This window comes from Bubalus bubalis, chromosome 4, assembly GCF_019923935.1.
Source record: "Bubalus bubalis isolate 160015118507 breed Murrah chromosome 4, NDDB_SH_1, whole genome shotgun sequence".
Taxonomy (NCBI): domain Eukaryota; kingdom Metazoa; phylum Chordata; class Mammalia; order Artiodactyla; family Bovidae; genus Bubalus; species Bubalus bubalis.
In genome coordinates this window covers 55,143,582-55,165,522 of record NC_059160.1, presented here as the reverse complement: position 1 = coordinate 55,165,522, position 21,941 = coordinate 55,143,582, and the positions used below count along the sequence as shown (strand labels likewise).

The 21,941-nt window shown below is 41.3% G+C and overlaps 1 protein-coding gene and 1 long non-coding RNA gene across 21 annotated transcripts in view; one reads left to right on the top strand and one right to left on the bottom strand.

Annotated features, from left to right (window-relative positions):
• Positions 1-21,941, top strand: part of ANO4 (anoctamin 4) — a 442,247-nt gene that overhangs the window by 369,784 nt on the left and 50,522 nt on the right. For all 18 annotated transcript variants that reach the window (XM_025283649.3, XM_044941445.2, XM_044941444.2 and 15 more), the window contains 4 exons: positions 10,024-10,106; positions 13,367-13,507; positions 16,488-16,652; positions 20,650-20,686. In XM_025283649.3, the coding sequence (XP_025139434.2) occupies positions 10,024-10,106; positions 13,367-13,507; positions 16,488-16,652; positions 20,650-20,686 (426 nt within the window). The remainder of the gene's footprint in view (positions 1-10,023; positions 10,107-13,366; positions 13,508-16,487; positions 16,653-20,649; positions 20,687-21,941) is intronic.
• The window catches only part of LOC102413824, a 54,856-nt gene that overhangs the window by 13,965 nt on the left and 18,950 nt on the right, over positions 1-21,941 (bottom strand). The window lies entirely within an intron of this gene.

Here is a 21,941-nt window from a genome sequence, read left to right as displayed (position 1 = left end):
TACTCTTGCTTGGAAAATCCCATGGATGGAGGAGCCTGGTAGGCTGCAATCCATGGGATCGCTAAGAGTCGGACATGACTGAGCAACTTCCCTTTCACTTTTCACTTTCATGCATTGGAGAAGGAAATGGCAACCCACTCCAGTGTTCTTGCCTGGAGAATCCCAGGGACGAGGGAGCCTGGTGGGCTGCCGTCTGTGGGGTCGCACAGAGTCAGACATGACTGAAGTGACTTAGCATAGCCTTACCTCAAGCTCTTCAAAAGAAAATTGTCCCACCCACCACAGCTCAGTTGAAGGGACTTTTTTGAACCCTATGATACCAGTTCCTCTCACCCAGTGGGTGTTTGTCCCAGGAGTAGTCAAACCATAGGTTGGTGAAAGTGGCCTGGGAGAAGTTCTAAGGTTCTAGCCAAACAGGAACTGGTAGTCCACCCAGAGTCTTATTCTTAAGAATGGGACTTGGAGAATGTGGAAGGACACTGGGAATTGGTGGTAGAAACTGACATGGAAAGATGCAGAGAGGGAAGAAGGGAGAGAGACTGACAGTGGCTAGCAGTGAGGGCCAGGAGGAATCCTGAGCAGACTGAAGTTATGACCAATCAGAACCTAGAAATAAGCAGAAACAAAGAACTAGTGGAAGAAAATTAGACTAGAAGGTACAGAAACCAACTGGTAGCCAACTTGGAGAAAACGTAAGACAATCCCCCAGAGAGAAGCAGAGAGAGAATGTACCCATCTCATGTGGACTATCAGGGTGAAGCCCCAGGGTCTCTTATGTCTATAATCTCTCAAGCTGTTGGCTTCCATATCCTGTCTGAATAGGTCCAGTCTTTTAATTCCTGTGGGATTTCTGCCTCCTTTGGTGGGCCTTGCAAAAGCCCTCATGATTTGTGCTACCCATTACTGTATCTCTTGCAAACAATGGAAGCTAACCATAATAGAGTTTTGGTTACAGGAATGACCTCTCAGGTCAAGAATGTGTATATGGCTTTTCTAGAATGTATTGGTAACCATGATCATGAAACATAATAAGCCATCCAGTACTGCAGTTTTGTCATGGTTACAAATGAGGAGACTGAAAAATGTACTCATTTCCTAAACCAATGGTTTCCAAACTTTTTCAAGTCATGATACGTAGAAAATGATAATACTTGTACAATATGCTAATGTCCATGAAGGAGCCTGCTTGTGGCCAGGTAGAATACTGCCCTAAACCTCCTAGCCCTAGTCGCCTCCCAATCTGATGGGATTAGTACCTCTTGCAAACCTATAATCTATTCCTGGCACACATATGGGGAAGCTGTGCTTTGGGCTACTGGTCTTCTGTGTAATGAGTTAACGCTTCTGTAGAGAGAGTAGTGTTCTGGAAGAATTAATACCTAAAACTCCCTTGACCACTTCAGTGTCCCATCAATTTAACATACACTTGACTGAAATCATATTTTCTTCTCCCATAGTTACCCAGAACTAAAATTCTGGTAGAATGATAATTGTCTATAAGGTAGAGGTTGTCATCGCCACCCCTCACCCAGTACCACCATTATAAACGGATGGCATTCCTTCCTTGCAAGTTGAACCATTTTATACTGGGGACAATGGATAGATTTTATTATTTTATCTCTGCCAACCTCAGTGGACTGAAGTGAAGCCTGAAGCATGGAGGCTGCAAGTAGGTGGGTTGGAGATCTGACAGCACTCGTGCGTTGGAGGGTATTCATTAAGAATCTGATAGATGTTGTGTAATAACCATTGAGCACAAGGGAACATTTTGGGGCCGCTCCAGGCAAGGCAAGCCTGGAATAATTCATTTTCTGAATCACTTTGTCTTCACTGACACCTTCCTGTTTAAATCCTGTATTGTTCCCAGAAGTAAGCTAGTTTGAGAAAAAGAATGATTTACCCCAGGTGTTTTCTTTGTAGATAGGACTTTGCCTCTTGCAGAAATCTAGACTTGCCAATAATAGTAACACTTACAATAACACAAGCCTTTACTAAGGGCTTACTGCATCCTGGACACTGTGCTGAGCATTGTACAGCATCACTTCAGTTAATCTGTAGAGCAACCTTTGACAAAGGGACTGTCACTATTCCCGTGTGATAGATGAGAAAATTGGGCAATAGATAGACAGTGGTAAGGCCAGGAGTTAAAACTGGACAAGCTTAGCTCCTCCACTGCACCGCTAGGATCGTGTGCTGTCTGTAATCCTGTTTGCTTCTGCTTCAGAGAGCTGGATTTTGAGATAAAGCACTGTTACACTCATCCTGAGCCCACTATAAATGCCGCTTTGTGATGGCAGTGTTCTGTAAAAGCGTGTCAGTTCTAACCAAGCTTGGTTTAATGGCCTCAGGACCAGCCTTTACGATTGACAAGTTACAACATTTAGGAAAACACATGCACTTTATTTCGGGAAATTGCTGGATATGGAGATGACAGAACAGATGTAAGTGGTTTACAAGCCCTCGGAAGGGATGAAGTTGATGTGTTTGCTTTGTTGCCTTTTGCTTTGTGTTCACCAGAGAAACAATACAGTTCCATGTGGAAACCATCTGTAGCGCTCGGGAAGGGCCTTTGTGTGGGGTTAGAAATCTTGACAGAGCTCTCTACCACCTTTGTTCTTATATGTATGTACATGATGGCAGGGCCTCCTGGGGACCCGAGAGGTACTAGATTGGCCAAAAAGTTTGTTTGGGTTTTTAGTAAGCACTTACAGAAAACCTGAATGAACTTTTTGGTCAACCCAGTATACTATGAGCCTAGGGCTCTGGGCTTGAATCAGAGTGGTTTAGAAAGATTCAGGGACCATAACATTTATGGCTTAAATTAGCTCTCTCCCTAGGGGAAAATAAAATGAGTCGTTGGAGAGTTTGATACTGGCAGAGATTCACCAGGAAGCATATTATCTCCCTCTGTTCTCTTTTTGTTCTCCTTCCTCTGTTGTTTGTTTCTTCCTTTTTTAGCATTGCGGAAAATTAAATTATCCCCAGTAAACAAACAAATCAAGCTCCTCAGAGCTTTCTAATCAAAATAAAAAGTTTGTGGTTGTTTAAATGCAAATTCAAAGATTCTGTATATGGTCTCATCAGTGATTGATGAATGAAGTATGTCTCATTTTTTTACATGAATTATATAATTTGTCTTTGTTTTTAGATATTTACACTAATTTTATTTTTTATACTCATATCATCCAACAAAAACTGGTGATTGTATATTCAAAAAAAGAAAGATACACATTTACTAAATGCCTATTAGGTACATAAGTACAGTCACATATGACATGTCATCAATTTCTTATAACCCACCAGAAAGAAATTAGTATTTCCCTCTTGAAGATACTGAGGCTCAGAGAGGTTATGTTTATGTAACTTGGCCCAAGATTACCTAGCAGCTGGTAAGTGGCAGAGTCTTGAATTTAAACCAGATCTAATCTTTATTTTCTTGGGCTCCAAAATCACTGCAGATGGTGACTGAAGCCATGAAATAAAAAGACACTTGCTCCGTGGAAGAAAAGCCGTGACCAACCTAGACAGCATATTAAAAAGCAGAGACATTACTTTGCCAACAAAGGTCCATCTAGTCAAGGCTATGGTTTTTCCAGGAGTCATGTATGAATGTGAGAGCTGGACTGTGAAGAAAGCTGAGTGCCAAAGAATTGATGCTTTTGAACTGTGGTGTTGGAGAAGACTCTTGAGAGTCCCTTGAGCTACAAGGAGATCCAACTAGTCCATCCTAAAGGAAATCAGTTCTGAATATTCATTGAAAGGACTGATGCTGAAGCTGAAACTCTAATACTTTGGCCACCTGATACTAAGAACTGACTCATTTGAAAAGACCCTGATGCTGGGAAAGATTGAAGGCGGGAGGAGAAGGGGACAACAGAGGACGAGATGGTTGGATGGCATCACTGACTCAATGGACATGAGTTTGAGTAAACTCTGGGCGTTGGTGATGGACAGGGAGGCCTGGTGTGCTGCAGTCCATGGAGTCACAAAGAATTGGACATAACTGAGCAACTGAACTGAATCTGCCAAACTCAGAGTTGTACCAAAGTATGTCCATGGTGGCATGCACCTTCTATAGGCTGTTATAAGATTTCATTACTCAGCAGACAGTGTATATTCTCTGTCTCTTGGCACTGGGTTTACCCCCCAAAATGAATAAGATGTGATCTGTGCTTTCAAAAGTTGGTAATTATAATAGTGGGCATTAAGTCTGATTTATGAAGGGACAGTGAGGATCCATGCAGCCAACTTCCTGAGGCAAAAAGGAAAAGGAGAAAAATTTTCACCCAAGGACAGATATTAGAACCAAGTCTTAAATTTGCCAGACAAAGAAGTGAGTCAGGGAGAAGTTTGAATAACATTCTGAGCTGAAAACTGTGTGGACAAAACTCTGAAAAGGAATGCTTGAACACTCCATGTGCTAGGGACATAGAATTTATCTTAGTTTCCTAAGGGTGCTGTAATAACATGCTACAAAAGTAGGTGGCTTAAAACAACAGAAATTTATTTTTTCACATTTCTGGAGGCAAGATGTCCAAAATCAAGGTGTGAGCAAGGTGGGTTCCTTTGGGAGGCTCTGAGGGGGAACCTGTTCCATGCCTTTCTCTTAGATCCTTGTGATGCCCAGTGATCCTTGGCTTGTTGACACATCAGCCCAATCTCTACCCCCACCTTCACGTGCATTCTCCCTGTGTCTTCACATGGCAGTATTCTTATATATGGACACTAATCATATTCAGTTAAGGGCCCACCTTACTCCAGGATGAACTCAACTAGTTAATCTGTAGTTACTTTATTTCCAAAGAAAGTGACATTCTGAGGTTGGGGTTTGAGACATAAAAATATTTTTGCCAGGGGGGACAAAATTCAACTGTAACAGTGCATGTTGAAGCCTGAATCCTGCTTACCACAGGACATCTGTACCACAACAGAGAACCATGGCTTCACCCTGTGGGCAATAGAAAGCCAAGTTGACGTTGTAAACTTGGATGTGGCATTATCAGTTGTGTTTGGGAAGCAACTGTGGCAACAATGGAAGGGGTAAAAGTGGGGACCAGTAAGTAGCAGGTAGCCACTTAGAAGGTTGTTCCAGGGCTCAGTCAAAATTTTATGCAGAATTGGGTATCAGCTTCTGCTGCTGCTGCTAAGTTGCTTCAGTCGTGTCCGACTCTTTGCGACCCCAGAGACGGCAGCCCACCAGGCTCCCCCATCCCTGAGATTCTCCAGGCAAGAACACTGGAATGGGTTGCCATTTCCTTCTCCAATGCATGAAAGTGAAAAGTGAAAGGGAAGTTGCTCAGTCCTGTCCGACTCTTAGCGACCCCATGGACTACAGCCTACCAGGCTTCATCATCCATGGGATTTTCCAGGCAAGAGTACTAGAGTGGGGTGCCATTGCCTTCTCCACAGAATAAGAACATAATACATAAAAATGTTTTCCTTGCTTTGTTTATATTAGGTAAAGACTGAAAATAACCTAAATATCCAACAATAGAATGGTTAAGGAAATTGTAAGTAGCCATTAAAAATTCTTTCAAAGCACATAATAACATAACACAAAGCTGTATTTAAGTTTTCTTTAGGATGCAAAGTGTACAAATAAAGTGTGATTTGGAGTATTTTAGTGTTACTGTGTCCAAGTTCCTACTGCTCATTGCTCAGTTCAGTTCAGCCCCTCAGTCATGTCCAACTCTTTGCAGCCCCATGGACTGTAGCACACCAGGCCTCCCTGTCCATCACCAGCTCCTAGAGTTTACTCAAACTCATGTCCATTGAGTCGGTGATGCCATCCAACCATCTCATCCTCTGTCATCCCCTTCTCCTCTCGCCTTCAATCTTTCCCAGCATCAGGATCTTTTCTAATGAGTCAGCTCTTCTCATCAGGTGGCCAAAGTATTGGAGTTTCAGCTTCAACATCAGTCCTTCCAATGAATATTCAACACTGATTTCCTTTAGGACAGACTGGTTGGATCTCCTTGCAGTCCAAGGGACTCTCAAGAGTTTTTTCCAGCACCACAGTTCAAAAGCATCAATTCTTCGGTGCTCAGCTTTCTTTATAGTCCAACTCTCATATCCATACATGACTACTGGAAAACCACAACCTTTTGTGGCAGGTCTGTAGACAGACCTTTGTTGGCAAAATAATGTCTCTGCTTTTTAATATGCTGTCTAGTTTGATCATAACTTTTCTTCCAAGGAATAAGCATCTTTTTATTTCATGGCTGTAGTCACCATCTGCAGTGATTTTGGAGCCCCAAAAAAGATAAAGTCTGCCACTGTTTCTACTGTTTCCCCATCTATTTGCCATGAAGTGATGGGACTGGATGCCATGATCTTCGCTTTCTGAATGTTGAGCTTTAAGCCAACTTTTCCACTCTCCTCTTTCACTTTCATCAAGAGGCTCTTTAGTGCTTCTTCGCTTTCTGCCATAATGGTGGTGTCATCTGCATATCTGAGGTTATTGATATTTCTCCCAGCAACCTTGATTCCAGTTTGTGCTTCATCCAGCCCAGCGTTTCTCATGATGCACTCTGCATATAAGTTAAATAAGCAGGGTGAAAACATACAGCCTAGATGTACTCCTTTTCCTATTTGGAACCAGTCTGTTGTTCCATGTCCAGTTCTACCTGTTGCTTCCTGACCTGCTTACAGGTTTCTCAAGAGGCAGGTCAGGTGTTTGGTATTGCCATCTCTTTCAGAATTTTCCATAGTTTATTGTGATCCACACAGTCAACGGCTTTGGTATAGTCAATAAAACAGAAATAGATATTTTTCTGAATTCTCTTGCTTTTTCAATGATCCAGCAGATGTTGACAATTTGATCTCTGGTTCCTCTGCCTTTTCTAAAACCAGCTTGAATACCTGGAAATTCACAGTTCACATATTGTTGAAGCCTGGCTTAGAGAATTTTGAGCATTACTTTACTAGCATATGAGATGAGTGTAATTGTGCGGTAGTTTGAGCATTCTTTGGCATTGCCTTTCTTAGGGATTGGAATGAAAACTGACCTTTTCCAGTCCTGTGGCCACTGCTGAGTTTTCCAAATTTTCTGGCATATTGAGTGCAACACTTTCACAGCATCATCAAGTTTCTACTGCTCACTGCTCAACAGGCCATTAAATTGAGAGATGAGGTTTTGGGGTAAGGAATAGCGACTTTGGGCTTCCCTGGTATCTCATCTGGTAAAATCTGCCTGCAGTGCAAGAGACCCCAGTTCAATTCCTGGGTTGGGAAGATCCCCTGGAGAAGCAATAGGCTCCCCTCTCCAGTATTATGAGGAGTCTCCCTCATGAGGGCTTCCCTCATGGCTCAGACAGTAAAGAATCCACCTGCAATGCAGGAGACCAAGTTTGATGCCTGGGTTGGGAAGATTCCTCTGGAGGAGGGGATGGCAACCCACTCCAGTATTCTTGCCTTGGAGAATCCCCACAGACAGAGAAGCCTGATGGGCTGCAGTCCATAGGTTGCAAAGTATTGGACATGACTGTACGACTAAGCACAGCACAGCAGCTTTATTTGAAAAGCCAGAAGGCTGAGAAGATAGTCGACTGGTATTTAAAGAACTATCTTGCCTGGGTTTGGATGCCAGTTTCATTTTTAGAACAAAGCAGGGAAAGTGAGGAGGTAAAGTAAAAGAAGCTATAAGTCGTTGCAGGTATTTCCTGGTTCTGGCCAGACTCTGGAGAGGAATGTGTTAATTTCTTCCTTCCTGCAGTCATTCACTGGTGGGCCTGGTCAAGATTTTTCCTGTGAGCTAAACAAAGGTATTTTATAATGTATTAATGGTGGTTTTCTCTGGGTGACAGAATCATGAAATGTTTTTGTCAGCTTTGGTTAGGTATAATTTACATAAAATAAAATCCAGTGATTTTAGGTGAACATTTTGACAAATCATGTCAAATTGTATATAGTCATGTAACTGTTACCATAATGATGACATAAAACATTTTCATCCTCCAGAAAGTTTCCTCGTGCCTCTGAAGTCAGCCTCTTGGCAACCTCCAACATGCTTTCTGTCATTGTAGTTTCATCTGTTCTAGAATTTCATACAAATAGAATCTTTCAGTATTCAGCATTTTGTTTCTTCCACTAAGATTGATGCTGTTGAGATTCATACATGTTGTTGCATATGTCTATAATTTGTTCTTTTTAATACAGAATAATATTCCCTTGCCTGAGATGTACTGAAATTTGCTTATTCATTTTATTCATTTGTTTATCCAAATGTTAATAAGTATTTGGTTCAATCCAGCTTTTATTCATCTAAGACTTAATGGCTTTTATAAACTTCTTTTGGAGAAGGCAATGGCACCCCACTCCAGTACTCTTGCCTGGAAAATCCCATGGACGGAGAAGCCTGGTGGGCTGCAGTCCATGGGGTCGCTAAGAGTCGGACACGACTGAGCGACTTCACTTTTCCCTTTCGTGCACTGGAGAAGGAAATGGCAACCCACCCCAGTGTTCTTGCCTAGAGAATCCCAGGGACGGGGGAGCCTGGTGGGCTGCTGTCTATGGGGTTGCACAGAGTCAGACACGACTGAAGCGACTTAGCAGCAGCAGCAGCATAAACTTCTTTGGACGTTTTGCATAAAAGTCTTTGTTATCTATTTCTCCTGGAAAAATAATTGAGAATGGCATTGCTGATCATAGAATAGGAGAATGTCTAACTTTATTTTAAAAAAATTGTAGTTATGCAATTGTGCCATCCCCATCACCAACTAGATGGACATGAGTCTGAGCAAGCTCTGGGGATTGGTGATGGACAGGGAAGCCTGGCGTGCTACAGTCCATGGGGTCACAGAGTCAGACACGACTGAGTGACTGAACTGAACTGAGGGCAAAGGGGAGCAGAAAATAAGGAAGTCATTATCTCTCTTTGGAACGAACATTTGGATGCATACTTTTCTCCATGAAACAGATTCCAAACATAGGACATTGACATATTTCTCTAACCTGACTACACAGTAAGACCCAGTAGAGATGGATCTGACAGTTCCCTCTCCTAGGGTGTGTCTGTGATTCTTAGTTGCAGCCATCCTCTGAGTGAGTGAGTGAATGTGTGCAAGTGTCCCCTCTTCTGGCTTGTGGCTTCCTAGGCAACAGGAATATGTCTTGATCATTTTTTGACCTGTCATTTTATAATACTCAGCAATTCGTTTGTGTTGATATATTTAAACTGAATTGAGTAGAAAGTTACTTTGGCTAAATGAGGATCACCATCTGCTTTACATGGGTAGTAAAGGTAAAGGTTGAAAAAGGTTCGAACAGGTTTGAAAAGGTTTTTTAATACAATTTACACACTTTGCCTTTAATAAGAGGATATTTGTTTTGGGGAGGATTGGAGGGAATGAGAAATCTCTGCCAATTAAATACATGTGAACTGCTAAGTTTTGTTTTCGCTTTTCTGTCCCTCGCTTTTTAACACATTATTGACCAGGGGATTTTTGTAGAAACTAACACCTGTAGCTGGCAATTTGTTAGTAGTAGTAGTTTAGTTGCTAAGTCGTATTGGACTCTTGCAACCCCACCGACTGTAGCCTGCCAGCTCCTCTGTCCATGGGATTCTCCAGGCAAGAATACTGGAGTGGGTTGCCATTTCCTTCTCTGGCAGTTTGTTATGTAAGTGATTATTGATTCGTCTCTAGTCAATAATGTTCAGGTAACAAAAGATGTATTAATATATCTCTGGTCAATAAGTTGTTAAATACTCTATCAGATAGAAAGATATTGGTAACCTAGTTTTCTGTATTCTTACATCCCAGAAGCTTTGTCATTCTAATAAGTCTGTTCTGCCATGACTTGCAAATCAGCTTAATTTAAATCTCTTGAGTTTTCATTATGTTTGACACAGGCTTAGAAATTCTCAGAAAATGATCTTTGTTAAATGATGTTTAGCTAGAAATTCTGATATTCAAGAATGCTTACACAAACAGCTGTCATTCTTTACAATGGCTTCATTATCTATTGACACAGTTCAAGACATTGTTTTATTTGAAAATATCTGTCTTTCTCTGCTTGTTCCAGCAACAGTTTTCCTGGAGTTTTGGAAAAGACGGAGAGCAGTAATTGCTTATGACTGGGATTTGATAGACTGGGAAGAAGAGGAGGTTTGTATTATTTACCTCAATTAAAAAAAAAAGCAGATAATCAAGAAATACACAATCCCTTTTGAGTCATCACTTTCTGCTCTGTGATAGAAGTCAAGTTGACTCATAAAGCATTTTTATACCTGTCTCTGCAGGAAATTTCAAGCATTATAAAAATATAGCAGAAGAATTAAAAAAAATACATTTTGATTTCTTAGTGGAGTAAAAAGTTCATGGCTAAGTAAAGCATTTCACTTGTATGCAGAGGCATCAGAAGAATTGGTAGTAAGATTTGTTTAGTTTCCTTAAATATTATCCATTCTCTTTACTGTGTCAGAAGGAGAATATTAGTTTACAGTTATAGGCACTTGAAAGCAGACCTCCTAAAGTTCTCCAAGGAAATGATTAAGTCTTCAGGACCCTGGACAGCTCAGAAGGATTCTCACATGAGGGGGAACCACTACGCATGCAAGCTCTTTGGTTGATGTGCTAAAAGCCGGCCACCGCTAGATAAAACTGTCCAGCAGAGGTAAACTCGGGCCCTCAGACATGTTACTCTCCCTTCCTGGCCAGTACACCATGCCCTTTCCTAACCTGTGTCTGGTCTTTATGTCAAAAGTCTTGAGGCCCCATGCTGAGTTTGGTTATCGTATGTCTCTCGGACCCTGCTTTCCCTTGAGAGTCACTCAGGCCTGAACTCGTCTTTCTTTCCTCTCATCCCCTGCCTCTCCTGAGTTCCATTTCCTGAGAGCCTACAGGTGCAAGTAAATCCAATGCAGTCATCATATATGATATGACCATGGGTCTTAATGGGTGTTTTCCTTCCAGGAGACACATATGTTTATTTTTATAAATTAAATGGAATCGTCTGTAAACATAACTGAGAATTTTAGCCCTGGGATAGGTTTGGTAGGGGACATAATTTTGAGAGGAATGTTTCTTCCTTCAAATCATACCTTGTGGATGGATGCCTTTTCTCCTCAAGCCCATGAACATATTTGGGTAATTTTTAAATATAGACATGATACTGGGATTTTCAGCAATCCTTGTTCCTGTGCTAAGGCCCCTCTCAGGCTTGTATAAGCATTCACTCTCTAGAAAATGGTTTTCTGAGTTGTAAGGGACCGCCCAGGTTTCTGAAGGCTACCAACTGCAGCAAGACTGCATTCGAGACATCCTCCTAGGTGGAGCTGTTCTGGTTTTTGTTCCATGTGTGTATAGGAGTAGCTTTCACATGGGATGGAAAATGCTCTTTCCTGGGTATCCAGGTCACCACCAAGAAGCTGTGTCATCTAAGGCAAATTACTTCACCTTTGGATTTTCATTTCTAAAGAAAAATGTTTCTAAATTCTCCCCTGTTGGCTATAAAGTGTAGCATTATTTAAGTAACTTTGATTAAACCAGTCTAAAGTCACCACTGGCACTTGTGGTGGGCGCACTATGTGGGTACCTTTAGGGTAAACGTATCTCTGGTAAGTCTGGATCCTTCTGGATTCCCAGCCCTGTTAAAAGCATGGAGTGCTGAACCGTGCTTCCACTCAGCACCCCTGTGTAGAGGTCAGGTCTGGAGCCGTGTGCAGTTTCAGTTCTGTTTGGGATTCAATGTAAAAATGCCTGTTACTCCTAGCCTGTGGCTCTCAGCTTGCTGTGCAGAAGAACCCAGATGAGCTGCATGCCTCCTTCAGGGGTAACCCAGAGTATTACTGGCTAAGGCTGCCATAACAAAGCACCACTGACTGGGTGGCTTAGTCTCACAGTTTGGAGGTGAGCAGTCCGAGATCATTGGCAGGGCTGGTTTCTTCTGAGGGCCATGAGGGAAGGATCTGTTCCCTGTCTCTGTCTTTGGCTTGTCGATGGCCATCTACTCCTTGAGTCTTCACATGGTCTTCTCTCTGTGCATGTCTCTAAATGTGCTCTTCTTACAAAGACACTAGTCATATTGGATTGGGGCTCACCCTAATGACTTCATTTTAACTTAATTACATCTGTAGGACCCTGACTCCAAATACAGACACATTCTGAGATACTGAGGGTAAGGACTTCAGCTTATGAATTGGGAGGTAGGGTGAGGACAAAACTTAGCCTATCGTACCCAGGATGACATGTCTGCCTCCATGATTGACCTCAGTTTCTGCATGATTAACTTAGTGACCCTTGATGACACTTATAGCCTGATGAATTGAGTTTCCTAAAGAAGCAGAATATTCTAGATCTGATATATCCTAAGGTATAACTACCTGAAATAAAGGAGGCAGAGGCTGTTTATAATTCTCTCTCCCCATGACCTTCCTGATTATCTGCGTGAAGCCAGCATCGGGCTTATCCTGTGGAGGGAGTCAGGCTGCCTTTCCTCCTACACAGGGTGGCCCCTACCAGACCCTCCATAATTTCTCTCCTGTCAGGTCCTTCTTTGCTTTCTGTCAGTACCTTCACCCAGCTCTTGAGTGATTCTGCCTGAATTAACTCAAGTCTCCCTTGCACCAGAGTTTCTGCTCCTTTTCCTGTCTCTTCCAAGACACTCACATAAAACAAGTTCCTAATTAGTCAGAACCACTTCAGCACACCGTTTTGTTGCTTATCTTTTCCTAATCCTGTAATTGCTTTTAGTCAGAAGCCATTCACATTGGATGGGGCTCAACTCAATGAAATAAAAATCTCAGCTTGATTTAGAATTAGAGGAGCCTTGATTTTAACTGGATTTGAAAGGCGTTTACCTTGTTTTCAATACCAATTAAGAATGCATTAAAATCTATGGTTAAGGGTGAATGACTCCTATAGGAGCTTATTTAAAAAATAGATTCACCAGGTTTTTAGCTGCCTAAATTGAAAAACTAAAAATTGTAGAAAACTAAGACTTATATTGCCATTATATCTCATAAAATGAATTCTGAACATTTCACTCTTGAGAAGTTTTCTTTGTCCTGGTGTTCATATCATTCCTCAATAATAAATAAAAGCTTGTTAGTTATTTCAAACTACTGGGGACAGGGACAAATTGGCCCCTTTCTCAATATCATTTAATAAGATAATAGAAATACTTAACTATTAGTCTAAATCACAGAGCCATGATGATAATAATTGAAGATCATCATTCTTTAGATTTTCTTTAATAAGTGGCCAATTTCAAAATATTTAAACCTGGGTTTCCAAGTGTATATCATTGAGTGAGTGATGACTGTGGCATTTGTTGACTGTTTTCCTGTTGGGTAAAATGATTTTTTTTTTTTCTTCTTGACCAAGTACCTCTTCAGTATGTAAAAATGTGTCTGCTTGTTTTTCAGGAAGAAATACGGCCCCAGTTTGAAGCCAAGTATTCCAAGAAAGAGAGGATGAATCCCATTTCCGGCAAGCCAGAACCATATCAAGCATTTGCAGATAAATGCAGCCGACTTATTGTTTCTGCATCTGGAATATTTTTTATGGTATGAACCCTTTTTTTTTTTTACACAACTATGTTTCATAAAGTACAAACCTATAGCATGGGAACAATAATCATACCAGGTATTTAAATACATTCTTTGTACGTTCTGATATTTAGACCTCACAACAGTTCTATATGATGACCAGGGGTGACACCGCTGTCCCATTTTACAGGTGGAGTAACTGAGACTCCAGGAGGTTAAGGGGCTCACCCAGGCTAGCCAGGAAATAGCCAAAAGCTCAGGTTCTCTAACTACTGTTCTTTCCATTTGTCTATGCCATAATGAAAGGAACTAAAACTATGAGATGGAACTTACAGCAATGTCGTTCAAGCTTTCATTTTTACAATGCTCATATAATAAGAAATACATTCTTTGCCATTACCCAGTATATGCTATGCAAATAGATGTATAAAACTGAAAATAGTTATTGAAACAATGCCCATATTTATAATATTCAAGGAACTCTGATTTTTTTTTGTTTTATTAGTCTGCTTTTTAATGCTACCTCTAACTCCCTAACATTTATTTTGCTGATGGTTATGCCGCTGCTGCTGCTAAGTTGCTTCAGTCGTGTCCGACTCTGTGCGACCCCATAAGACAGCAGCCCACCAGGCTCCGCCGTCCCTGGGATTCCAGGCAAGAACACTGGAGTGGGTTGCCATTTCCTTCTCCAATACATGAAAGTGAAAAGTGAAAGTGAAGTCGCTCAGTCGTGTCCGACTCTTAGCGACCAGATGGACTGCAGCCCACCAGGCTCCCCCGTCCCTGGGATTTTCCAGGCAAGAGTACTGGAGTGGGGTGCCATTGCCTTCTCCGGCTGATGGTTATATCAGTTTTCAAAACACTAATCTGAAGCTGGATTGTTAGCTTTTCCTAAAAAGAAGTCATTTTGTGACCCACTTTGACCCTGTTGGTTACTGAACCGCACACATGCGATTTGTCAGAAATGTCATTTTAGAACAGGAAGGAATGGTTAGGATTCTCTGTTTCCTCTTTTCAAAGAGCACATGTGCATCAATACATATCCTAATTGGCTCAAATGGGAAGGACAGAACAACAGAAAATCCAGACAATCTCCCCGCTGTGGCCAGGAAGAACCTGGGGAGATGGTGGGGTAGGCAGATTGCCCAAGTGTCCCTCAGCTTGGATCAAGACTCAGATCCTGCCCTATCTACAGATTCTGCTTTGTAAGCAGTGGGGTCAGGCTTTGCCTCCTGTAAGTACATGTATATGTATTATTTTGGGTTGTATTTCTCACAGTAAGACCTGTAGAGGCTAAAGCCCTGGAGAGGAGAAGCTACTTGCTCAAGGTCACACTGCCAGGTTGTCGCTGAACCAGGACTCAGTCCCAACTTTGACTCAGTACAGTGAACTGTCCATTGTAGCATATCGCCACCCTTGTCTAAATTCAGTGTAGGTCTCGCCTATCTCCCTATCAACAGCTCCAGGATTCAGGCATGGGCGGTTTTTTGTTTGTTTTCTATTATTACTACTATTATTATTTTTTGCCAGTTCAGCTAGGTTTTATACCTGGGCTTTTAGAGCATGTCTCTCACGGTATACCAAAGACAGAGTCTATGCAAAACATAGGAAAGCTCCTATAAAAAAAGGAAGCTCTAAGTTGCCAGAGCACATCCTGAAGCCCCACTTTAACATCTAGTTTTTGACGGCCATGTAAGCTAAGGTCTCTTCTCTGAGACACAGTAAGCGAGTCATCTAATGAAAGCCACAGAATTTTTTGGAATCTCAAATCCCCATTATTCACAGAGATAGAGATATGCTATATTCTTCTCAAACACCATCAAGTGTTCAGAGGAAGATGCCTCAGTTCAGTCTGTGTATCTATCTGATAAATAAGAGTATGTACCTTTCATAGGCTTATTCAGCAACAAATAACTGAGCACCTGGCATGATGCTAACATGTTGCAGAAACCATGAACTGCAGAAACAACAGTCACCATCCCTACCTTGGTAGAGCTTACTGTCTGAGTGGGGGAAACTGACAATAAGCAGACAGTTGTTAGAAATTATAAGTTTAGCAACTGAATAACAACAACTAAGCTGCATATTGCAAGAACGCATAGGTACCATGAGCATGCTCAGTTGCACAGTCATGTCTGACTCTTTGCAACCCTACAGACTGTAGCCCACCAGGCTCCTCTGTCCATAGGATTCTCCAGGCACCTGGAGTGGGTTGCCATACCATCCTCCGTGGGATATTCCCAAACCAGGGATCAGACCCATGTCTCTTCTGTCTCCTCCACTGGGAGGCGGGTTCTTTACTACTGAGCCATCTGGGAAGCCATTGGTACAATATAACAACAACAAAAAGCCTGAGGAGTGGTGGTGCGGGGGTGGGGGGAGGAGTTCATGAAAAGCATTAATTATGAAGTAGTTCTTGAGATGTGAAGAATGAATAGGTATTAAGTAGACTATGGATGTGCGTGTGGGTGTGTCATGTGTTTGGCAGGGGAATGGGCAGGTCAGCGTTTTGGGCAAAGGAAGATTAAGTGTGCTTAGCCTATTTGAAACAACAAGGAAAGGTCTAGAGTCTTTGGAATGAGTGGAAAAACAGTGGGGCTGGAGAGACTCTTCAGGCCACCATAAGGGCTTTGCTTTTATCCTAAGAGTAAAAGGAAACCAAGAAATAGCTTTAAACAGAAGAGCAACATGATAAGATTTCCATAATATTTGTTCATTTGCTTAATCTAATATTCTGATTTAAAAAGTGTCATTCTGTAGCCTAACAGTTTATCAACTCTCAAGTACCATGGTTTTTCTATTTGGATAACAAAGAACATACAAACCGATGAGAGGAAGTATCAGCCACATGGAAAGTGTGCCTTTTGTTATGGTGTCTCAAGTCAGGACCACCATGACCGTATCTCCTTTTCCTGTGGGAGGATCTTCTTGGGGTGGGGGGCCCTCCCTGAAATATCCCACCACTGTGCTCACCGGGTGTCCTCTATCTTCCTGCCAGATCTGCGTGGTGATCGCCGCTGTGTTCGGGATTGTCATTTACAGGGTGGTGACCGTCAGCACTTTCGCAGCCTTTAAGTGGGCGTTAATCAGGAATAATTCTCAGGTTGCAACCACAGGAACTGCTGTGTGCATCAATTTCTGCATCATTATGCTGCTGAATGTGGTAAGTGAGCATCTGGGTAACTAGTCACGTGGATAAACTATGTGCAGCAGGTGACTGTGTCTTCTGTTTCTAAAGGGACCTGGCCTCAGAGAGATTGGTCAGTTATGTGACACCTGTGGCTGGCATGAGGTGTACCTTTTGGGGGTATAGAAGATTTGAGTCAAATATGGCCTGTAGAATTTCCTACAGTATAAGATTGAGCAAGGCATTTGCCCTCTCTAAACCTCAGTTACCTTATGTATCCAATAAGGTAACACTATAAGCCCCTTGGGGAAATTTAGAGACCAAAAAAAAAAAAAAAAAAAAAAAAAAAGGGCTTCCCTGATAGCTCAGTTAGTAAAGAATCCACCTGCAGTGCAGGAGACCTCAGTTTGATTCCTGGGTTGGGAAGATCCCCTGGAGAAGAGATAGGCCACCCACTCCAGTATTCTTGCCTGGAAAATTCCATCGACTGTATAGTCCATGGGGTGGCAAAGAGAAAAAATATATTTTAAGGCCCAGCTCAGAATCGGACATAGCTCAACAGTATTGGTTCCCATTTCTTTTTTGATTCTGAATGATGGGAAGTTAATCTGTATCCAAAGCATTCCTAGAGATAACTCAGCAAGGAGTCTTCCAGGGTGGTACATGTTGCTTGTGTTGATTTCAGGCTTTTTTCAAGTGTGTTTTTCAGCCCATCTGTCTCCCTTGAATCCCAGACTCCTCTTCACCTAACACATTCAACCCCCTTACTCCCCATCTTCTTTCCAGAATCAGCTCCTCCCATAGTCTCCCCATCATAGCTGCCCAGGCTGAAAACCTTGTTCTCCTTGACTTCTCTGTTTCTCTCACCATGAAAATGTATCCAGAGTCTGACCACCTTTCACACATCCCAAGTCCCACCTTGGTCCAAGTCCTCAGGATCTCTCACCTGGGTTATTGCAGTGCCTTCCCCACTGGTCTCCCAGCTTCCCTGTCTGCTCAACCCAGGCTCATCACAGCAGCCAGAGCAAGCTTCACACGAGTAAGCCAGCCTCTCTCACTGTATCTAGTGGCTTTCCTCTCACTCAAAGTTCAGGTCTTCACATGGCTGCTGGGGTCTCCCTCATCTGGCCCCAGTGGGGTCTTTGACCCTGTCTCCCCCTTCTCACCCTGACTCCCCTGCTCCTACTTGGCCTTCCTTTGGTTTCTCAGATGTGTGAGGCATGCTCTCACGCAGGACTTTGGACTTGCTCTTCCCTCCACCTAGAACCTTTTTCCCTGTGGGATCTGTAGACTTTACTCCCGCACCTTCTTCAGGTCTTTGTTCAAAGGTTACTTTTCTAATAGAAGGCTTCCCTGGTCACTCCATGTAAAATTGCAACCCACTCCTGCTTTCTGACCATTGCCTAGCTCCTCGCCCACTTCATTTTTCTCTATGGCGTTGTGCTATGCTAAGTAGCCTCAGTCGTGTCTGAATCTTTACAGCCTTATGGACTGTAGCCTGTCAGGCTCCTCTGTCCATGGGATTCTCCAAGCAAGAATACTGGAGAAGGTTGCCATGCCCTCCTCCAGGGGATCTTCCCAACCTAGGGGCCGAACCTGCATCTCTTACATCTCCTCCATTGGCAGGCAGGTGTTTTGTTTTGTTTTGTTTTTTACCATTAGTGCCACCTGTGAAGCCCTCTATGGCATTAATCACCATCTAATAGGCTATTTTTAAACATTTATTGTGTTTATTATCTATCTTCTCCATTTCAGTGTAGCCCCAAGAAGGCAGAAACTTTTGCCATTTTTTTTAATCTCTGTTGTTATTTCCCAGGGACAAAACAGGCTCCGGCTCATAGTAGGCACTCTGTAAACTGTTATTACTAATTACAGAACAAAAGGTAATGACTGACATTGTTAGACTTGAGGTTTGTAGGAGAGAATAAATATATGTAGAGTGCCATGTATAGTGTTTGGCATGGAATAAGTGTTCAATTATAGTTCCCCTCTCTCTTATTTATACTGCAACTTAAATCTGGGTCATAGTGCTGAAATCACTGAGATAATGAAGTATATGTAATTTATTATTAAATATACAGGAACTTTATTATTGTAGGAAAAAAGTTTAAACATCCAGAAAGTAGGAAAAAAAAAGGAGCACTTGCTGATCATTTTGACAGGATGGCTGTGTAACTGTTTGGTCCAGTGGAGACTGAAAGTGGATGTCCGTCACTCCCTAGCACTGCCCCCTCCACAGTTCAGCTGGTCTTAAAGTTAACTGTGGAATAATCTTTGTAAAGGGGAGTGATTCATAGTGAAATGAACCAAAGAGCCAGAGCACTGAAAGATTCTGCATCCAGGTAGGATGTGGTGCATTAAAATTTACTGTATTTTTATCATCTCTTTTCTCCAATGTCTTACTAAAATTTAATTTATTCATCTTAAGAAATAAATTTCTGTGTACATGCCTTGGGTCTATAAACACACACTTGATGATACATTTTGACCAGGTGCCAATGCTGTCAGAGTAATAATTCATGTATCCAACAATGAACTTAAAATCATGTATCCAACAATCTCTACTTCATGGAACACAGCCAAGAAAAAAAAAAGAAGTAAAAATGAAGCAGGAGGGGAGCTGAAATAGTATATAATTAGGGACAGTACAAAGCACCTACTGTGTGTTAGCAGCTAGACAGGTGTTTTATATGTTTAGTAAAGGGTTTCTGAGTCACCAAAATGGATGATAAAGTCCATACACTGAAGCTTACATGTATCATCATATTTTTCAGAAAGGTTGTCTGAACAGTTAAATTTAATTTTCCTTGATAATTAACTTTAATGATATGATGCTTTTGTAATATTAAAGTACATTTGATTAACATCAAATATATCTGTCCTAATATGTTGTTAACCAGTATTTTATATTTATGATACAGTTGAGATGTATGACTCATCTATACCACAAGACTTCATATTGAAAATTATACCAATCTCTTTTAATGCTGGACTCTTACAGAGTCTGAGGTTTCTATACATAAAATGTGTTACTATGGCTATATGAATTGTATTTTACTATAACAAACCATAATTATTGCTGAAAGTTTAAAGTCATACAATCTGAGTATTTTGACTTTAAGTAGTTAGCCCAGAAATCTGGGGTAAGAGAGTTCAAAAGTTAGTAAGGACCTCAAAATGAGTGAGTCTCAACCACGTGTAAGGAAAATGATGATATTAAGAAGAAGTGAGGTAACATGCCTAAGACCTACAGCTTTCTGGCTGGTAAAGCTCTAATTCCAGCCTGGGGAATTTTACCCAGTGTGATTTTACTATTTTAGTTTAAACGTGATCTTCATTTCCATATTTTCCAAATCCATTTGACTAGTTTTCTTTTTCCTCTTCATTTATTACATTTCATTTTAGAGGAAGAACTTGCTCTTTTTCTTTTAATGTATGCCCTCCTAGGAAACCTCTTAGAGGAGGGTTTGCCCTTAACTCTAACCCCTCCACTTCCATACACGCACACATGGGCACACTCCCCTTCTGTCGAGCCATCTGTTTCCGTTAACCAGATGGTTAGGTGAGTTAGGGATACACCTAATTAATGAATGGAAAAGCAGAGTACCATAGGTTTGGTGGTTCCTAATAATGTTTCATCACTTTATTATTTATGAATGCTATAATCTAGAAAATACAACAGCCGGTAAAAACAATGGGATTACAGACTCTTTTCAGAAGCAGTCTTAGAGATTTTACCCTGAGGATGCAGAGTCCCAGGAATATTATGACTTGCCCAGCATCACTTAACAAGTTACTAATTATGGCATCTGGCTTGTTGTCACAGAATTATTCATCCCAATCAAAAAGTGAGATTTCAAAAATGGGCCCATTTCTTTCTTGCCCTGAAAAGACATAATTGTAGACAGTATTTTCATTGTTTCAACAGGGGGATGGTAATTATTTTGATTCATGACTTAATTATCCATTTGCTTCATAATTACCTATCTTAGACCATCTACAGTTTGTTAAATGTAGGAAATTTATTTTACAGCTCTATGAAAAGGTTGCTCTTCTTCTGACAAATTTAGGTGAGTAGAACCCTTTTAATTTCATGATACATTATTGTGGTCTGAAAAATGCCTTCTCAAAGAGTCGTATCTGAAACACTGCTGAAAAGAAGCATTCCCTTTATTTTGAATTGTGTACAACAGTTTGCTCTTTGCTCTCAACAGGACATGTTAACTATGTCTAAGAGCTGGGAGAATCTTTCCTACCTAAAGTTTTAAAAGCTCCCACAAATACTATCCTTTCATGAACTAACACAATTTAAAGTAGGTTTTCTCTTAATGCCCCAAAACTATAACATCACAAAAATACATGTGTATGAAGTACCTATAATCATTTAGGAAAGGAGTCATTTGCTACAGCCTACAATTTTCATTTAATTAAAAACATAGCCAGTCTTCATGGCATATAAAATCATAGCAAAGTTAGTTGCTTTGAAGACCAGGAGTCTTTTACCAGGAATATAGGCAGGCTAACTATCACAGACATTTGTAGAAATATTTATCTGAACAGTTACGCCTAAGACCCTGTAAAGCACCAGAGCAGTCTGGTGCCAGCTATAAGCTGTGCATTCACTACATTTTCAAGACAGAGGAACTGTCCCAATTTCATTAATGAGATATTAGTCATTTTACTCTATGCAGTCTGTGAAAATTATATGCTCCCACACAGAACCTGTTTTAGTGCATTCCCATATGTAGCTTCTCCAAAAGGGGAAAAACACAGAAGTGTTTTTATTTATAATAACCATTATAATAAAAGATGCTGTTTATTTAGCCCTTCTATGTGCCAGATACAGAGCCAGGCACCTGGCATATCTCCTGTAAAGTCACAAAAATCTTCCATCACCACCACTCTTTTTCCCAAAAGATAAAAGTTCATGTCCACAGAAGAGATAACTGCCCATTGATATAGTCTTTGTCCAGTGGCAACTTGATGCAGGCTGGAAAAGATGCTGATGGAGATCCAGCCCTGGTCAGTCTGGTCCATCTGGGAAACCACCAGTTGGTTGATGACCTAGGAGACCTTCCTGTGTAACCAAGAATTCAGTAGCAGAAATGAAATGAAGCTAAAGCCCTAAAGCAGCCTTTGTCATTTCTTCCCTCCACGGGAGTACAGCCTTATTCTGAAATGGACATTTAAACCATTTTAAATAAGATTCCCTTTGTCTCTCCCCTCCCTTCTCATATATGCTCCTCGGAAGCATTTTGAGTTATCATTTGTGGGAAAGGAATTGATGGAGTAAAGTGGTAAATGAGCAACTAGAAGCTCAGGGAA